Below are 19,988 nucleotides of genomic sequence, written 5' to 3'. Positions count from 1 at the left end.
CCTCATCTCCACCTCTCGCAGTGCCAGGGTTACCTGCAGGTGTGTAACCATGCCCAGCATTTTACATGGACTCTTCAGATCTGAATTAAGGTCCCCATGCTTGCAGGGCAGGCACTCATATCCACTGATTCATCTCCGCAGTCTGAAGATAAACCTTTCATAGGATTCTCAGTTACACATCCCCCTCCCTCTATGCTCTCAGCTGTCACCATTCAACCAAGGAATGAACAGCTCTTGCCTTCCCAAAGTTCAGAATTACGGAGCTGGGTGCAGCTGCACATATCTTTAATCCCAGCATTTGGGAGGCAAAGGCAGGCAGATCTCTTATGAGTTTCACCAGCCAGTCTGGTCTACATAGTAAATTCCAGGACAGACAGGGCTATGTAAAGACAGCCTGCTGAAAACAAACAAACAAACAAACAAACAAACAAACGAACCAACCTCAGAATTACGGTATGAGAAACTCTAAAGAGTTCAGCTCTGTTTTAAAACAGACACACAAAGCTATATAATGAGCCGACTATGTGTATGTTTCTGAAATAATCTTCCATAAAACCTTTAGGAAGGGGCTGGAGAATTAGCTCAGTGGGTAAGAGTACCTACCCACTCTTCTTCCAGAGGACCTATGCTCAGTTCCCAGTGCCCACGTGGCACCTTACAACCATCTGTAACTCCAGTTCAGGAGATTTGACACCTTCTGACCTCCACACGCACCAGGCACAGATGAGGTACACATATATGCACAAACAAAACACCCACACACATAAAAGAATACATTTTTAAAAACTTTAGAAAATCAATTTTTTCTTAACTTTGATGTAATGTTGGAGAACAAATCCAGGGTCTCACTTGTGCACACTAAGAAGGAAGTGTGTTATTGCTTAGTTATCCCCAGAGCCCCCAAACACTTATATTCTGGGTTACCAAACATTTTTTCCTACTTATGTAGCTAACTATAGCTGCCTTTGGACTTTTCTGCACCTGTTGCCCCTTGCTGTGCTTCCCCTGCCCCCTTTAAAGCTGAGGATCAACTCAAGAGTTCTTGAGATTGCACTAATGAGCTAAATCCCCTGTATGTGAATAAAGAATCCACTATTTTTCACCTACAGAGTTGCCTTTATATAAAACTGATCTTATTATTATGTGGCTGTTCTATCTGCATGTACACCTGCCCATCAGAAGAGGGCGTCAGATCCCATTATGAGCTACCAGGTGGGTTGCTGGGAACTAAACTCAGAACTTCTAGAAGAGCAACCAGTGCTCTTAGCTGCCGAGCCATCTCTCCAGCTCCAAAAGTGATCTTTATAATGTCTTTTAGGTTGCATTATTGAAGTGGAAAAGGACTTATATAACTGGCTGATAGAATAAGTTTAGGCTGTTCAATCAACCCAGAAAATATCTACCACTTGAAGTTACCTAGAAGGAAAATGTATTGTTATCTGATACTGACTAATGACTTTGGATATACTGTATATTATGAGTCAATGAAGTATAAATACTACATCCACCAGACTTTCCATTTCATGGATGGAAAATATATAGAAGCAAGCAACTGCGCTATCCAGTGTCATCTCTCACCAAGTCCCAGCGTATCATGCAGTTTTCCTATTTAACAGCATTCTTCAACATCACAGTATCTCTATTATCTATATTGGGGTGGGGACCACAGAAGCATTCAGACTCACCTTCTTCTAACAACAGACAATTAGGAACAAAAGAAAGCTGAGTTCTGACTGTAAATGTTCTTGTACAACATAGCATTTCTAAACCTGCTTAAATCCAGGAAGACTTTTATTACACAATTTGACTTTACATCAATAAAATGTTAGATAAAACATTATAGATGAAGGAAGAACAATTTAATTTGTTTTGAAATAAATATTAGACATATGAAGTACATACAGTGAAAAAAGGTCATAATAAATTCCAGGTGGAGACATGACTTTGTGCAGTCACCAAAGAAAGCCCTTGATACTTCCAATTTCACACCATCGAATTTATCATTCTTGCTGATTTAAGCAGAACACAAAACAAATATGGATCCTAGGGCTTACTTCCACCAGTACCAGCGTGGATAATTTACTACAGTGATCCAATTTGAAGATCAGCAGGGACCAGTAAATTGCTGCATAAAAGAAAGAGCGAATGAGGCCTTTTTCCTTAGTGTCAGCAGGCTACGATTATTATGTTTATTACATTTTCTTGAAAGGACTCCACGTTTTCTCAAATATGCAGGAGAACTAGATTTTCCCCTCTGAGCCCTACATTAGCATTATGTGCTTTGGTCTTGAATACAGGAGAGTGATAAATTTTTCAATTTATTTTATAAATTTATAGCCAGGATAATAATGGCTTGAAGAGTATATATAACTCCCCAACCTATACAATATATTAAAAATGGATTCAAGAGACGTAAGAAGTGCTGACGTACTGTATATACAATTTTTTTTAGCTCAATAGATCCCATTGTATCAAGCACCAGAAGCGATGCAGTTATAAATCAAACAGTTCCTATGAGTATTGCTAATCTCTGCAAGCCTTGTATATTTGTTCCAATATATACACAATGTAAGTGTTGCCTGGCTAAGAGTTTGCTCTTTTGGTCTCAACTTACAGATACTTGTAGACAAAAACTAGTGCCAAAAGGAATTGTCCTTAAAGTAACAAAAAATAGTAAACGTTTGGAATTAAATGTTATGAACAACGTTAGTTTAAAAAATGCTGAGCCTATTTTTTTTAATGTACCTTTAAAAAACTAGGAAAGATGGGAGGCAGAGACAGGAGGATCCCTGGGTTCAAAGGTCTACAAAGAGAAACCCCGTCTCAGGGGGATGGATGGATGGATGGATGGATGGAAGGAAGGAAGGAGGGAAGGAAGGAAAAGGTAGGGTATGACTCTTGTGCCCTTCTTTCTCCTACAATAGCCAATAGCGTCGTTAAAAGACTCTAGCAAACACAGCTATCAATAATCTTTTTCCTATGGTTTTCTAAGAAAGAGCCACTTGAGATACAGAGAATACTTACTGCATGCTGTCTGTCACTACTGACTCACACTCAGTGTGGGCTGGGTACATGGCATGCGCATCACAAAGAGAAGGCCACAGAGAGAAGCCTTTACCCGAGATTCCATCCATTCTGAATGGGCCACCTAAGTGCCATCTCAAAAATCACAAAATTCACACTGATTAACTAATTACAGGAAACCTTTCAAATTCCCAGCAGCTCCTTTGATATCTTTGATAGACACCAGCTCCAAGAATGGCTTTGCAGTCAAACTATGAAAGACCATGTGCATTAAGGAGCTGCTGAGAAACAACTCCGGGCTTCCAAAGCTATGTAGTGCCTGTTGAGCTACACCAACACATTGCCAGTGTTGAACTTCCCTGATCCAGGGAATTCCAATGGTGGAGCGAAAATTTGTTGTCTTTATGAACTACACTCGATCTTCAAACCTAGGTAGCATTACTGATATAGTAGTTTCCAAACACTCAAGTGCTTTCAAATTACAGGGGAAAAAATAAATCTCAATTGTAATTTAACGGATTCTATCTAGTGTACCTACAAAATAATCATGAAAAAATTAAAATTCCATCTCTCTATATTAGAAAAGTTATCATTTCTTTGAACATTTGTAAAAGGGAAAAGAATAACCTCAACAATTTATGTACTTGGATGACTGGCTGAAAATGAAAAGAAGAGACACTAACACACACGCCACTCCAGACTGGGCCCTGTTTTCCTGGCTTGTATTGACAACGCACTTCTTTTGAATGTTTTACTGTTATAAAATGGTACTCATAAGCTGGGAATATAGCTCAGTAGTAGAACAAGGGGCCCTGGCTTCAATCCCCATCCCCATCTCACAGCACACATAGTAAATACTTAGCAAATAACTGTCCACTATTGAATTAAAGGGGTCATAGAACCAAGATACTTAGGGTTATAGTCTACTAAGCACTTTAAGTAGCACAGCATAATCTTCTAACCCAACTTGTGAAAATGGGGACTACCCAAGGAAACAGTGACACTTACCGATCTAAACCTAACTGTCCACAGCTAATTTCTCCCTGGGTGAGTTAGTCAATACAAATTCCAATACACTACCTGAGTGTTTTTGTTTTGTTTTTTAAACTACAATCACAGGTGCTCACTTCCCCATCTGAAATGCTTAGATACCTGGCTTCTGCTTTGTCTTATTATATATGCATTCGTGATCCTATCCAGGATATTCGCTAAACTTACAAACCTAATTCAAACTTCTGTCTACATCTCTATACCGACTGAGAACGATGCGATTCTTATTTAACAGCATCATTCACTTCCCAGAACTTCAGGTTTGTTACTAGCTTGCCTTGACATTCTCTGTCAGGGATATATACAAAGATCTCAACTTAATCTTTAAAATTAGCTTTCTCTCTTGTTTTTCTTTCAAAAGCATCTCCCTTAGTGAAATTTTATTTCAAGGAAATTTAAATACAAATTATACTTAAGAAATTGCTCTATGGATTACTATTAAATTACAGCCAACTCGGTGAGAGATGAAGTATGCAGTAGAAATTGAATGCTTGTTAGAAAACAACAGACTTTGTCTGAAGCTTCCACTTGTCCAACAAGGTTTAAAACACGCCAGCACCATTCCAGTTTCCAAAGCACTAGATATTCTGCTTGATCAATCAACTTCCTTTAAACTGCTTGGTTACGCAGTATTAAAGTTCCCCTGCTCGTCCACTCTATGCACTAGTCATGTCCTCACTTTTGACATGTGTACATGGAAACACTAATTTCAGATTTGAGATCAGTTGATTGTACATATTCACACAGAGTATAATATTTCTAACTGCAACTTCATGCAAACTAACATCTATTAATGTTCAAATTATAAAATTTGCCTTCTCATGGGCTTGAGAATTATATTACACCTTCCCTTAAGGAACAAATATACATTTTCACTCATGCACAAGTTATCAGAAATAATGAAATTCTGCAATGCCATTAAAGAGTCTTAATTATATCACTAAGCATTTGAAATTACAATTTTAAGAAAAAAATTCATGTTAAAGTCAGCATGAATTAGCTCTTCTAAGGAAAGTTTCTGTACCAATACCATAAAGAACAAACTCACTTATAGGCCTTGAAACATAAAAGGCAATCCAGGTACCAACACAGCGCACACACGACACAAATGAAAGAGTTGGTGAAATACAAACACATCTTGTACTTTAGCTGATCCAAAGTTAGTATTTTACTTTGCATAAATGTCCTACCAATTAAAAGAAGACGCTAATATAAAAATAGACAAGTAAGAGGTGCATAGGCACTCTCAGCACTATTTTTGAAGTTCTTATAAATCTAAAATGTTCCAAGATTAGGGGGGAAAATGTAGGAGAAAACACATTTCAAAATAAATATGCCTTTAGCTGCCAGAACTTGATGTCATTCAAGACAATGTTTTAAAACATCATTAGAAATCAGTATGTTTACATAACAAGATAGTCACTTTATTGCTCTACAAAGTTGTATTCTTAAAACATAGTGATAAGGAGGCTAGGCACACACATAAAAAAATCAACTGGATATTATGAGGTTGCTTCTCCAACTTGGTGGATAAATATTACAAAAATATAAAAGTAGCTGGTTAAAGCTAAGCTATCAAGTAGTATTTTCTGGAAATCTACCCCAAGACTATCACCTTTCTATAGATTAGTAACTTAAACAAAAAGAAAACTGATGTTTTAAGTTACTAATGAATGTATTTGAAAAATCCAAATTACATGCAGATAGAACTGGGTATTAAAAAAAAAAGCCACATTCCATTACTCTATATTAAACTTGTGCAGTGTTTTAAGTACTTCCAATCATGCAACAGTGAGTAGTAAGGATCAGAATGCCTTTTATAAAGGAATAGAATTGAGTGAAAAGAATTGAACATATTACACAGCCTCAATCACAGATGCATTATACATCCAATCCCCCCAACTCATCTATGCGTTACCAGGCTGAAACACCCATCGCTGCCCTCAACTACTCCCCAGGCCCATTCCCCATGAGTTGCCTTACCCATAGCCCTTTCCATTAAACCCTCTGAACCACATTTGCTGGGTAAACATGCATCTACAGAATATTCTTCATTATTTCAGAACATACAAGTGTATCACATGCTGTCTTCAATCATATCCTTTCAAAGGCATCTGAACTGCTGCTGCACATGGCTAGGAAATTTCAAGCCTAAGAAACCAAGAAAACTAAAGTCAAGATTCTGGAACTATGTAATCCTACAAACTATAGGAACACTGATAATCTACTGGTTGACATTTATAAAAGTTAGTCAGTAGGTCTCTGTGTCACTACTGTCTTCTACAGTAAATGATTACATGGCCCCAAAGATCTAATTCAAAATAGGTGTACAGGCAATCCATTTTTCAAACATCATTCATAGCCACAGATGCACTATGGGAACAACAGCTTCACAGGTCATAAGACGCAGACAGACTTCTCTGTTATGGTGCAGGCTAAACACACCTGCCCTAGAAAGCAGCATAGTAGCGTGTGAACTGAAACTGCAGGAGGTGTGCTTCTGCTAAAATCTCAACCCAACTTACAGAATGGAAAACCACTGTCTCCAAACATACTCAACTCATCTAGTACCATAACTCACAACAGACATAACGTGGGTTAATAGTTAGGGTAAAACAAATTTCAGAATTCTTTTTAAAAGAAATAAATGTATTTCATGATGTAGGCACAGCAGCATCTAAAACAATTTAGTAACATTTATCACTAAATACAAACTTACATAACCACAAACAGTAATGTACAGTAAAATTTTCTCAGAAAGTGTTAAAGGCTTGATTTAACATGCCAGGAAAATTATTATTTTTGCACTGAGATGCATTTATGTAAATCATGTAAATTGGACTGAGGTCAGTGTTAGACCTGTAATTTGGGACCCCTATCAGAATTACCAGCTAATAATGTTAATCTTCTAAACACAGCTTAACTAGATGTTAAACTACGCAACTGTTGGTGCCAGTCTGCTGATAAAGGCGATGCTCTGGAGACATAGTCTTCTCACAAACAGTGGGCAGGAGGGCTTCATAATAATGTGTTCAACCACAATCCTCAGTTCATTAAACAAGTTCCTATAAGATAAAATAGTTTTATTCAGAAACACAAGAAAAAGACAACAGATACAAACAATGCTAAGAAATGCAGAAGAAAAAGCTGACCAAAAAGAATTTAAAGAAGTAGCTGGGTGAAGTGGCACACACATTGAATCCTAGCACTTGAGGGGCAGAGGCAAGCAGATCTCTGAGTTTGAGGCCAGCCTGGTGTACATAGTAAGTTTCAGGACAGCCAAAGCTACACAGTGACACCCTGTCTCAAAACAAACAAAGCCCAAACCATTTAGTAAAAGATGAATCTGGAGTACACTGCGGGGAATATACAAAGAAGAACCCACGCTCACCTGGCAGGCCCAGCCCTCAGCTGCTAGTGCAGGAGGTGGAGAGCCAGCCAGGGCAGCTTGAGCACTCCTTCTCATCACAGACAACATCCAAAGCCATACATACAAGTGTAATATGCAGTTATATCTAAAATGGATTATTTACTTTTTTTCTGTTAGTCAGTTTTCAAATTTTCAGACAAATTCAAATTATTCTAAAAATGACTGAAAGATTACATGACATGGGCAATCTACAATTTCTTTAAGTGAATGCTCTCTCACACCTTTTCTGGACACTAGGAATTTCAGTGCTGTAGTGAAGATAATGGAGACTACATGGAACACATTCAATGCTGCTACTAGCATGGATCCTGATCAAACTAGCTTTTCCTATGAAAACCTACCCAAGAGCTCACACGACCTGGTGTGATCTTGCTGTGTCCTGCTGCAGCTCGGACAGTGCTTTTTTTGTGTGTGTTTGTTTGTGTGGCTTTGTTTGTCCCCAGGCTAAGTGGCCTTCCTTGCCTGACCTCTCCTACCCACGAAGTACCCTTCATTCCATACTGTACATGCATATGTACATACACATCATACACAAAATGGACTAGAAGCCAGTTTGGTGTATCCTCAAGGATACTTTTAGTTACTCGTTGGGCCTGAGCTTGGGATCCTCGTGAGTGCAGAGAATGACAGAGATTCCAGATTGCATCACCTTCGGGTTACAGATGTGCATCACCTTGCATGGCTATGAGCTTTTTAGAGCTCATGTAACAAAAGTATAGGAAGCTACAGTGTGCTTAAGGAGACTACTGTATATTGACTTGTGAATTTTTACAAATCATATTTGTTTCAACTAAGTCCTTAAGAATGGGGCTTAGGTCTCATATTCCCAAAGCACTAGCAGCGCCTTAAACAATAAAAAAGAAACATAGCGACTCCATCCGCGAATGTTTTAACCTCCAGTATTTTTACTTAAGACTGCTGCAAAAGTGGCAAACACTCAGCAGCAGCCTACTTCATTCAGATGGCATCTTTTCTAAGGCTAGCATTATGTGGCGCATCTCTACTGTGCTGCTGTGTTACAGCAGACAGCTGCAGTACCATGGCGTCCTCTGGAGCCCTATGCTGCTAAGCTGTTTGCCGGGGTAAGAGTACACTGATCAGGATGGAAACCTGTGCGTCAAAGGTCAGCTGCTGAGAAACTACCTTTTCACTCACCCCCAACTTCTTTAAAAGCCTAAACCTAAATTGCAAAGACACTTCTTCCTTCTAAATTCTAAACTATTAGTTAAGAAATTCCCAAGAGGGCTGGTGAGATGGCTCAGTGGGTAAGAGCACCCGACTGCTCTTCCGAAGGTCTGGAGTTCAAATCCCAGCAACCACATGGTGGCTCACAACCATCCGTAACGAGATCTGGCGCCCTCTTCTGGAGTGTCTGAAGACAGCTACAGTGTACTTACATATAATAAATAAATAAATCTTAAAAAAAAAAAGAAATTCCCAAGAGTTATAAATCCTACATCTGGACACTATACTACACAGAAGAGATTTAAGCTAGTCACCAGCTTACCGACAATATGGATTTCTTCTAGAGGAATATCGAAGAGTAAGAAATCTATAATATATAAAAGGCTGGAGCAAACTTCCTTGGCCACTGAAATAAAAAAATACAAGAGAGATGAGCACACATGACTAATTCATATATACATTAAAAATTACAGGCAATTTAAAAGCAGAGTATGTGTCTGCATCAAATGGTCAGTACAATGACCTACCTAAGCACAAATCACTCTTACAAAGGAAATAGAATATAGATGACTAGAAAAGAACAAAATGCTATTTATTAGTTAAGTTTTTATGGATATATCCATATATTAAAATTTTATATACTAAAACTCAGAAAACACTAGATATTATTTCTATAATTAACAGAGACAATTGATAAAATCAAGGGTTTTATGGGTACTTTAAAAATTATTCATGATTTGTGTGTACATGTGTGTTTGTATTCGTGTGTGTAAAGGGGGTAGGGAGAGGGAGGGAGAGAGCTTTATTGACTGTGTGATGATTCAGGCATCTGTGTGTGAAGGTCAGAGGGTAACTTTTGTAAAGTCAGATTTCTCCTATTGTTTCCATGGGTTCCAGGGGTCAAATCAAAGGATCAAACTCTTGACTGTTAGATTGGCAAGCGAGTGCCAATCACCTTGTAGGCTCAATGTTTTGATTTTCAAGACAGGGTCTCAATATGTCACACAGTCTGGCCTCCCACTGCAGCATTTAGAGAGCTGAGACCACATGCGTATATCATACCACATGCCACCCAAAATTAAATTTTATAACAGCCCACCCCCGCTCCCCCTCAAAGAAAATCCTGGTTTCTCTGTAGACCAGGCTGGCACGGAACTGACAGAGATCTGCCTGCCTCTGCCTCCCGAGAGCTGGGATTAAAGGCGTGCACTATCACTGTCCGACCCAAGTTCTAAATCTTAAAAAAAACTTCCACACGAAGGAAGGTTTATTTTATATGAGCAAATAAAAACACAAAACTATACCAACTAATTAATATACTGACATAGTCTATAATAATTAGTATTCTTGATTTAAATTAGTATTCTTGATTAAAAAAAATAAATCTAATACTTCAAGAGGCATGTATGTATATTTTCTGTGAAACTCCAAACCTTCTTTCTTTTAAAAACTACCTGTATTATGACATTCAAATAACTAAAAAACAAACAGGAATGAGCAGTGGATGTGGCTCAGTGCTAGGTGGAGTCCGTAGCAGGCAGGCACAAGGCTCTAGCTAGCGAGGAGGATGAACTATAACTGCAAGTTCAGGTGGACAGTAAAGCAGTAGGGTTAGTAAATTATACTGTATTTAGTAATTTAAAAATCTCGGCCATGAAAGATACATAATGGACAGCCAGACATGGTGGCACACCTATAATCCCAGGACTTAAAAGATGGCGGCTAGACGGTCAGTTTTAGCTATTTGGTGAGTTTGAGGCCAGCTTGCCTACACTGCACTCTGTCCTAAAAAACCAAAAAGGGGAAAAAGAAAGAAAAGCTCAGAGGCCAACTTTTTAGAAAAGCAAAACGTGATGGCTCAGTAGGTAAGGTGCTGCCGCCAAGACAGAATCCTGGGATCCACATGACAGAAGAGAGTACTGACTTCTGAAAGTTAACCTATGGCCCCTACACATGAGCAACACACTTACACAGACAAAAATAAATGTAATAAAAAGAAACTTTTAAAGCTAGGTGAAGTGGCGCACACCTTTAACCCCAGCACTTGGGAGGCAGAGGCAGGTGAATCTCTGGAGTTCTAGGCCAGCCTGGTCTACATGATAAGTCCCAGGACAGCCACAGCCATATAGTGAGATCCCTCAGAAAAAAAACCCAAACAACAAAAAAGATTTTTTTTAAAAAAGAGTAAAATGTAAAGGTATATACGATCACATAAGCTCTTAAATGGATATTTTTAACCTTTTCTTCTAATTTGTGTGGGAAAACTCTACTAATTAAGGTAGAGAGCTGTCATTGTCTGGACAGCTCAGCAGGCACACAGTGGAAGATCCTTTACTGGCACGGCTTCCCCTTCTCTGACCTTGTCTGGAGTTCAACTCCCCCCACCCCACACACACCTGTAAAATGTCACATAGCCTTAGTTACATTACAGGTTCAACTTCCTGTCTCCCGATAAGAACCCGTTCAGCCAAGACCTGAGATTCCTGAAATGCTTCCTTCCCCATGCTAATGAGGCATTTTGGTAACCTAAGCCTCGGTGACCTTCGCCTGGATATTCCTACCCCAAAATTCTATAAGCCTTGAATCACCCCAAGTCAAGTTGCTCTGCCTCCCTGCATCTGGTCCTAGTGTACTCATACTCACGGGGCTTCCGACACCCTTCAACCATCTCTGCTCCCTTTGCCCACAGACTGATACTGGCCAATGATCCACGAGGGCAGGGAGTCAAAATTTATACAATAACTTAATACAAATGAATGACATGACTATAAGCTTATTACTTAATGTTATGTATCTTTTGCCCAACAAATAATCTGAAGTAATTTCCAACTTTCTAAACTGAAAATTCTAACAGAAAATATAGAAAACATTCATTGCATACCAATTTTGCCATTATCCAACTTAGCCCTTTATAAACTTTGCAACACTCTCCACAATCTATCCTTGCGGAATTTACATACACATGTGTACACTGACTAACACTACCCAACACTCCTCATATGCTAGTCACTAGTTACCAGCTCCTGACGGCTTGACACGAAGAGGAATGTGAGGTAAAGAAACATGCACTGATCCTTGCGCATACCCCAAAATCTATCAGAACACACTGTAGGTTGTTAACCAACGTTAACTTATATTAACATGTAACATGTGTGAGATAGCATGCAATTATCTTACTCCTTCTACAGCTTCAAGCACTCCAAAGTCTTATGTCCTACTATTATGTATCAAGCCTCCCTCATTTTAGGAATATTTAGACTGATTCTAAATATTAAAAGAATAAAGCTAGGGCGGGAGAGAAGGCTCAGAGGTCAAGAGCACTGACTGCTCTTCCCGAGGTCATGAGTTCAATTCCCAGCAACCACATGGTGGCTCACAACCATCTGCAATGAGATCCAATGCCCTCTTCTGGTGTGTCTGGAGACAGCTACAGTGTACTCATAAAAATAAAATAATAAATCTAAAAAAAAAAAAGAAAAGAAAAGAAAGAACGAAAGGACAGAAGGAAGGAAGGAAGGAAGGAAGGAAGGAAGGAAGGAAGGAAGGAAGGAAGGAAGGAAAACAATAATGCTATAGCTAAGAGTGTAGCTTGGTTGCACCTGCTTACCATGCAAAACATTCTATACGCACACGTTTTGGAGAGTTGGGTTTTTTTGAGGATTAAACCTCTCAAAACCAACAAAAAACACAACAGGGTGCATGAAGCCCCAGCATCCTGGTACTCAAGAAATACAAGTGGGAGGATGGCTTCAAGAACAACCTGGGCTACAAAACAAGGCCTTGCTTTTCATAACCCCAAACCTGGGGGAAATGTAGGAAAGCAGAAAGGGAAAGGGAAGAGAGGAACTAAAAAGAATGAAGGAAAAGGAAGGAAAGCAGTACACAAACTTACAATGAGCATGTGTCTTTGCAGATATGTGCATGCAGAGACAAGATAAACTAAGACTGCAGTTTATCTTTAAATACAGAGTTCTGAGTAATACGGCCTCTACTAATCAGACAGTGTGTATGTCTGCCACCAAGGTGGCATATAAAGACAAGTGATAGCATGGCTACTTTAATTTTATGGTTTGGGTACTAAGTATTCAATATATAAATCCTATTTCACATGAACGGCGCCTCAGTGGTAGAGTCGTGTCAAAGCTGTGAACCTGATCCCCAAAGACAAATAAACTTCATAAATAATTAAAATTATAAAATACTGATGAACAACATTAAATACACACAAAACCAGAAAAGTCTCCCATGTTTATACATTGAAAAAAATAGTATTGTTAAAACATCATGTTACCCAAAGCAGTTTACAAATTCGTCCATCAGAAGAGCAATTAGGAAAAAAAAAAAAAAAAAGAAAAAGAAAAACATAGCCAGCAGTGGTGAGGATGCAGAGAAAAACTAATGTATCCATGTGGTGGCAATGTGCACTAGTACCAACATCACGGAAAAGGGATGGACAGATAATGTAAGGACCTCAGGATCCAACCATCCCACTTCTGGGCGTGTACCCAGAGGAGATGAGAGCATCTTCACCAAGTGATCTGTGCAGGCTACGCTTACTGCATCACTACTCACCACAGCCCATACACAGACTCAAATGCAGGATCTATCAGCAGATGAATGGGCATGCTACATATACCTACCTATACATACATGGTTCAATGATAATCAGTCCTAAGAGGATGAGATACTGGGCTTCTTCAGGTTTCTCTGGACACCAGGCATGCACACGGTACACATGCATGCAGAGTAAACATTCATACACATAACATAGAGGACAGAAAGATTGAACACTCACTCAAATGCAGTAGCTGAAAGCTGATTTCAAAGAAGAGGGTAGAAAACTAATCACCAGAAGCTAGGAGGGAAGAGGCATACGGACATACGGACAAGCTGAGAGCCGCAACGGGAGCCGACCAGAGCGATGACTCAGAGGCTAAAGTGCTCGTTGCACAGGCTTGACGAACTGAGTTCACAAGCCCTGGGGCTCGCTAATCAGCCAGTCTGAGGCAAGATGGTGAGCTCCCAGTTCAGTGACTCAGGAGCATGATAATGGAAGACACTCAATGTCAACCTCTGGCATCTATAGACACACATAAAACATACACATGTGTATCACCACATACACACATACATACATACACACACACACACACACACACACACATACACTAGTTAATTAAAGAAAGAAATTCTAGTGAAAAAATTATCTTTAAAAGTATTTCTGAGGCCGGGTGTGCTGGCGCATGCCTTTAATCCCAGCACTCGGAAGGCAGAGGCAGGCTGATTTCTGAGTTCGAGGCCAGCCTGGTCTACAAAGTGAGTTCCAGGATAGCCAGGGCTATACAGAGAAACCCTGTCTCAAAAAACTAAAAAAAAAAAACAAAAACAAAAACAAGTTTTCTTAGCCGGGCGTGGTGGCGCACACCTTTAATCCCAGCACTTGGGAGGCAGAGGCAGGCGGATTTCTGAGTTCAAGGCCAGCCTGGTCTACAGAGCGAGTCCCAGGACAGCCAGGACTACACAGAGAAACCCTGTCTCGAAAAAACAAAAAAGAAAAAACAAAAAAAAAAAAAAAAAAAAACCCTGTCTCGTAAAACCAAAAAAAAAAAAAAAAGTATTTCTGGTAAACTCTTGAAAATTAAGATGTTGACAATTTTGTCCATAGTGTTAAATAAATGCCTTAATGAGCTCAACTGAGTTAAGTATCAGTGAGGTTAAAACTTACTATAGTTCTAAACTAAGATCTTCTGTTAGTGTGTAAGCTTTGGAGCTCAGTAATGTATAAATGTAGCTACAATGAATACAGTGGCAGAAATTCAACACAAAGCCTTACACATGCTAGGGAGTATCTCCTTCTACATGAGGCAATTCAAGGCTCAGAACAAGTTAAGTCTTATCAACTAAAGTCTAGGTCAGACACCACCTATTAAAATTTTTATAGCCAAGTATAGTGGCACAAACCTTGAATCCCAGTACTTGGGGAAGTAGAGATACAATGATCTCTGTGAGTTCAGGCCAACCCAGTCTACACAGTAGGCTCCAGGATAGCCTGGACTACATAAAGAGCCTGTCTCAAACAAATAAATATGAAAACTTTTATTCTAGAGCTTTATACTATTCAGAGTCCCACAACTTGAACAGTGTATAGCAGCCTTAGAATTCACGAGAAAAAAAGTAACTTAGAAAAATGAAAGAGATGAATTTAAAGAAAGTCAGTCTGTTGGTACAGGCTTGCAGGTAGCTACTTAAGAGGGATGATACAGGTTGCAAGTTCAAGACCAGCAGAGGCAATTTAGTGAGACCTTGTTTTAAAATAAGAAAGAAAAAAAAAAAAAAAGGAAAATGGACTGAAGCTATTGCAGCTCAGTGGCATAGACAGTGCTCAGTAAGCAGTGCAGGCCCTGGGCTTAAACCTCAGTGCAAGGAAGGAAGGAAGGAAGGGAGGAAGGGAGGAAGGGAGGAAGGGAGGAAGGAAGGAAGGAAGGAAGGAAGGAAGGAAGGGACGGACGGAGGGAGGGAGGGAGGAAGGCTGGCTCCCTCATTGGTCAGTGAACAAACACTTAAAAAGTATAAAGTTTTATACTTGGTAACAATAACTTGTACAAATGAGCAAAATTATGAAAAACAAGTAAACAGATTTCTTTTCCTAGACAAGAATCTTACTGTGCAGCCTAAGCTGGCCTTGAACTTGAACCTCCTGCCTTAGCCTGCCCAATGCTGGGATTACAGGCCTGAACAGGCACACTGATATTTTAAGGAACATTGGATGTGGTTCTATTAAATACAAAATACATTAAGCTTAAAGGTAGAAAAATTAATCCTGATATCTGTGTTGAAGAAAGCACTGTTGGCACACACATCTAAGCAAGCTAAGAACGGTGTTTACTGCACCACTATGTGGGAAACTAAAACTGTGACCCACCACCCATCGCCAGGGTAATAAGATACTAACCCAAAGGTGACAATGTACAACCTTTTAAAGAAACAAATGCTAACTCTAGATATCGACACAAACAGACCACAAAATACATCCTGACTGAAAAACAAGCTACAAATAATTATGATAACTATAATGCACAGTAAAAACAATAAACAAACAAAGCTACACCAGGCAAAGTGTACTTCCTACAGACATGTACTTTTCTAAATGGCCTACACATGCAAACCCATTAAACTGCTTACTCTGGGACAGAGAAGACAGAAAGAACCAAGACTAAAATGCATCGTAAAACACTATGTTAGCAGAGAAGTGTGTCCAACCTGGAGCCTGTGAGGCCAAAGCTCAGGTCCAACACACCAGTAACCTTATTTAAAATATTGTGCAGGAGTCTTTCTTTGCTCCATCATGAATTCACAGATGACAGCACAGCACAGCACAGCCAACCAATAGGCTAGCTACCCCTATTACTTTATCTATAAAGCATCCAGGTAGATATGTATACACTTAAAATTAAATGCAAACTTGTCAACAGAGAGACCAGTACAGCTGTGATATTCTACCTCTCAAAAGAAAACTTTCTTTATTCACCCATCATTTCCAGATTACAAAGTATGTTCACAATTGTAGGCAATTGTTACTGAAAGACTATATACTTTAAAAATGTTTGCTTTTAAACACATGAAACTCAAGAAGAATGCAGACTGAAGTGTGAACACTTTGCCCCTCCTTAGAATTGGGAACAAAACACCCATGGAAGGAGTTACAGAGACAAAGTTTGGAGCTGAGACGAAAGGATGGACCATCTAGTGATTGTCATATGCAGGGATCCACCCCATAATCAGCTTCCAAACGCTGACACCATTGCATACACTAGCAAGATTTTATCGAAAGGACCCAGATGTATTAGCAAGATTTTATCGAAAGGACCCAGATGTAGCTGTCTCTTGTGAGACTATGCCGGGGCCTAGCAAACACAGAAGTGGATGCTCAGTCAGCTATTGGATGGATCACAGGGCTCCCAATGGAGGAGCTAGAGAAAGTACCTGTAGTGGCTATTCCTGGTTGTCAACTTGACAATATTTGGAATGAACTACAATCCGGAATTGGAAGGCTCACCAGTGACCCTTATCTGGAGGCTTGGAGATCCTTATCTGGATCTTGGTTTGAAGATCTTGAGCCATAGTGGCTATGGATTCCAGAAGATTGAATCTCCGAGTTAAGGAACACACCTTTAATCTGGGCTATGCCTTTCATCTGGGATTAAAGGTGTGGTGGAACACACCTTTAATCTGGGCTACACCTTTTGCTGGAGACAATATAAGGACATTGGAAGAAGGGAGTCTAGCTCTTGCTCTTGCTCCTTCGCCTGCTTGCCGTGTGAGACTGAGTAACTGCTAGATCCTTGGACTTCCATTCACAGCTGCGACTGAACAATTGTAAGGAATTGGGCTGCCGACTGTAAGTCATCAATAAATTCCTTTATTATCTAGAGACTATCCATAAGTTCTGTGACTCTAGAGAACCCTGACTAATACAGAAGTTGGTACCAGGAGTGGTTCTAGAGTAACAGAAGTACAAGGATGAATCTTTTAAAATTCTGGAATTGGCTTGTTGATCCACCAGCACTTTCAACTATTGAAACCTCTCCAGATTCTCTCCCTCCTGGGAGCTCAGAGAATTTTGAAGACCCATGGTTGAAACTATATTCCGAACTTAAAGAAGCTAATGCCCTTGATTTTCTTAATGAATTAGGTGATTCAGTGCACAAAGCTTTCTACAAGATGGGGAAAAAATCGAAAAATGATTTTACTGGCTGGCTGCTCTTAGTATCTGTGGAAAAAATGATGAATGAAAGGAAGGAGTTGTGTGATAAAATCGAAAGGCTCCAGACACAAGTAAACGATCTAAAAGTTGCTAAGTGTGTCCTTGAGGAGAATCTTCTCTCTTGTAGCAATAGAGCTCAAGTTGCAGAAAATCAAACAGAAACTCTCATTGTAAGGTTGGCTGAACTACAGCGAAAATTCAAGTCTCAGCCTCAGAGTGTGTCGACAGTTAAAGTAAGGGCTCTAATTGGCAAAGAATGGGATCCTACAACATGGGATGGGGATGTGTGGGAAGACCATGTTGAAGCTGAGAATTTTGAATCCTCAGATTCTCAAGGGTTTGCCCCACCTGAGGAAGTAGTACCCTCAGCCCCACCCCTTGAAATAATGCCTTCCCCACATGAGGAAATTAATTTTGCAGAGTCTGCTCACGGCCCACCAATAGTTTCTTCTAGACCTGTAACCAGACTCAAAGCAAAACAGGCTCCTAGAGGGGAGGTAGAAAGTGTAGTCCATGAGGAAATTCGCTACACTACTAAGGAGCTTAATGAGTTTGCTAATTCATTCAAGCAGAAACCTGGTGAATATGTGTGGGAATGGATTTTAAGGGTGTGGGATAAGGGTGGAAGGAACATAAGACTAGAGCAGGCTGAGTTTATTGACATGGGTCCTCTGAGTAGAGATTCTAGGTTTAATACGGAAGCTCGCATAGTTAAAAAAGGTGTCAAAAGTTTGTTTGAATGGTTGGCTGAGGTGTTTATCAAAAGATGGCCTACTGGAAATGACTTGGAGATGCCTGATATTCCGTGGCTTAGTGTTGATGAAGGGATTTTAAGACTTAGGGAAATTGCAATGCTAGAGTGGATATATTGTGTAAAGCATAATTGTCCACAATGGGAAGGTCCAGAAGATATGCCTTTCACTAGCTCTATAAGACGCAAATTGGTGAGAGGGGCACCAGCACATTTGAAGGGTTTTGTTCTTTCCCTTTTCCTTGTGCCAGATCTTAGCATTGGAGATGCTTCTGCTCAATTAGATGAATTAAATTCACTGGGTTTAGTTGGATTCCGAGGTAACAAGGGCCAGGTGGCAGCATTGAATCGCCGGAGACAAGGTGATTCTAGTTATTATAATGGACAGCGTAGACAAAAGAATGTTTATAATAACATACCCAGTAATGGTCAGCACAGGAGAGGTGAAATTTATAATGGCATGACTCGGTTGGACCTTTGGTACTGGCTAACCAATCATGGTGTTTCCAGGAATGAAATACATAGGAAGCCTACTGCATATTTGTTTGATCTGTATAAGCAGAAAAATTCTCAAACAAATGAAAGAAAGGCTACATTAGATCGTGGTAAACAGCCAAATGAAAGAAAGGCTACATTAGATCGTGGTAAACAGCAATCTCGGCCAGTGAATCAATTTCCAGACTTGAGACAGTTTGCAGATCCAGAACCCCTTGAATGAAGGGGTGGCCAGGTTCCGCTGAGGAAGGATCTTGATAAGACACTCAAAGGTTTTGCTGTTACCCTTTCTCCAGTTCTTCCCCAGAGGGACCTACGGCCTTTTACAAGGGTAACTGTACATTGGGGAAAAGGAAATAATCAGACTTTTCGGGGTCTGCTGGATACTGGTTCTGAGTTGACACTGATCCCAGGGGATCCCAAGAAACATTGTGGCCCTCCAGTTAAAGTAGGGGCTTATGGAGGGCAGGTGATTAATGGAGTTTTGACTGATGTCCGACTCACAGTAGGTCCAGTAGGTCCCCGGACACATCCTGTGGTGATTTCCCCAGTTCCAGAATGTATAATTGGGATAGATATACTCAGAAATTGGCAGAATTCTCATATTGGTTCCCTGAACTGTAGAGTGAGGGCTATTATGGTTGGAAAGGCCAAATGGAAGCCTTTAGAGTTGCCTCTGCCAAAGAAAATAGTGAATCAAAAACAGTATCGTATTCCTGGAGGAATTGCAGAAATTACTGCCACTATCAAGGACTTGAAAGATGCAGGGGTGGTGGTTCCCACCACATCTCCGTTTAACTCTCCTATCTGGCCAGTGCAGAAAACAGATGGATCATGGAGAATGACAGTTGATTATCGAAAACTAAATCAGGTGGTAACTCCAATTGCAGCTGCTGTACCAGATGTAGTTTCGTTACTTGAGCAAATTAACACATCTCCTGGCACCTGGTATGCGGCTATTGATCTGGCAAATGCCTTCTTCTCAGTACCTGTCCATAAGGACCACCAGAAGCAATTTGCTTTCAGTTGGCAAGGCCAACAGTATACCTTCACAGTTTTGCCTCAAGGATATATTAACTCTCCTGCCCTGTGTCATAATTTAGTTAGAAGGGATCTTGATCGTTTGGATCTTCCACAAAATATCACATTGGTGCACTATATTGATGACATTATGCTGATTGGATCAAGTGAGCAGGAAGTAGCAACCACTTTGGACTCATTGGTAACACATATGCGTATCAGAGGATGGGAAATAAATCCAACCAAAATTCAAGGACCATCTACCTCAG

At 40.0% G+C, this 19,988-nt stretch overlaps 1 protein-coding gene across 3 annotated transcripts in view; it reads right to left on the bottom strand.

Moving 5' to 3' along the window:
* Positions 1 to 1,773: 1,773 nt before the first annotated feature.
* Tmem33 (transmembrane protein 33) overlaps positions 1,774 to 19,988 on the bottom strand; it is a 30,897-nt gene continuing 12,682 nt past the window's right edge. For 2 of the 3 annotated variants that reach the window (NM_001285452.1, NM_028975.4), the window contains 2 exons: positions 9,012 to 9,095; positions 1,774 to 7,139 (listed from right to left, as the gene is read on the bottom strand). In NM_001285452.1, coding sequence (NP_001272381.1) covers positions 7,010 to 7,139; positions 9,012 to 9,095 — 214 coding nt within the window. In that variant the 3' untranslated portion in view covers positions 1,774 to 7,009. The remainder of the gene's footprint in view (positions 7,140 to 9,011; positions 9,096 to 19,988) is intronic. The other variant, NM_030108.2, reaches the window with a different exon arrangement.

This window comes from Mus musculus, chromosome 5 (genome assembly GCF_000001635.26).
Source record: "Mus musculus strain C57BL/6J chromosome 5, GRCm38.p6 C57BL/6J".
In the NCBI taxonomy this organism is placed as follows: domain Eukaryota; kingdom Metazoa; phylum Chordata; class Mammalia; order Rodentia; family Muridae; genus Mus; species Mus musculus.
The sequence above is the reverse complement of the archived record's forward strand: the minus strand, read 5'-3'. Positions and strand labels throughout refer to the sequence as shown.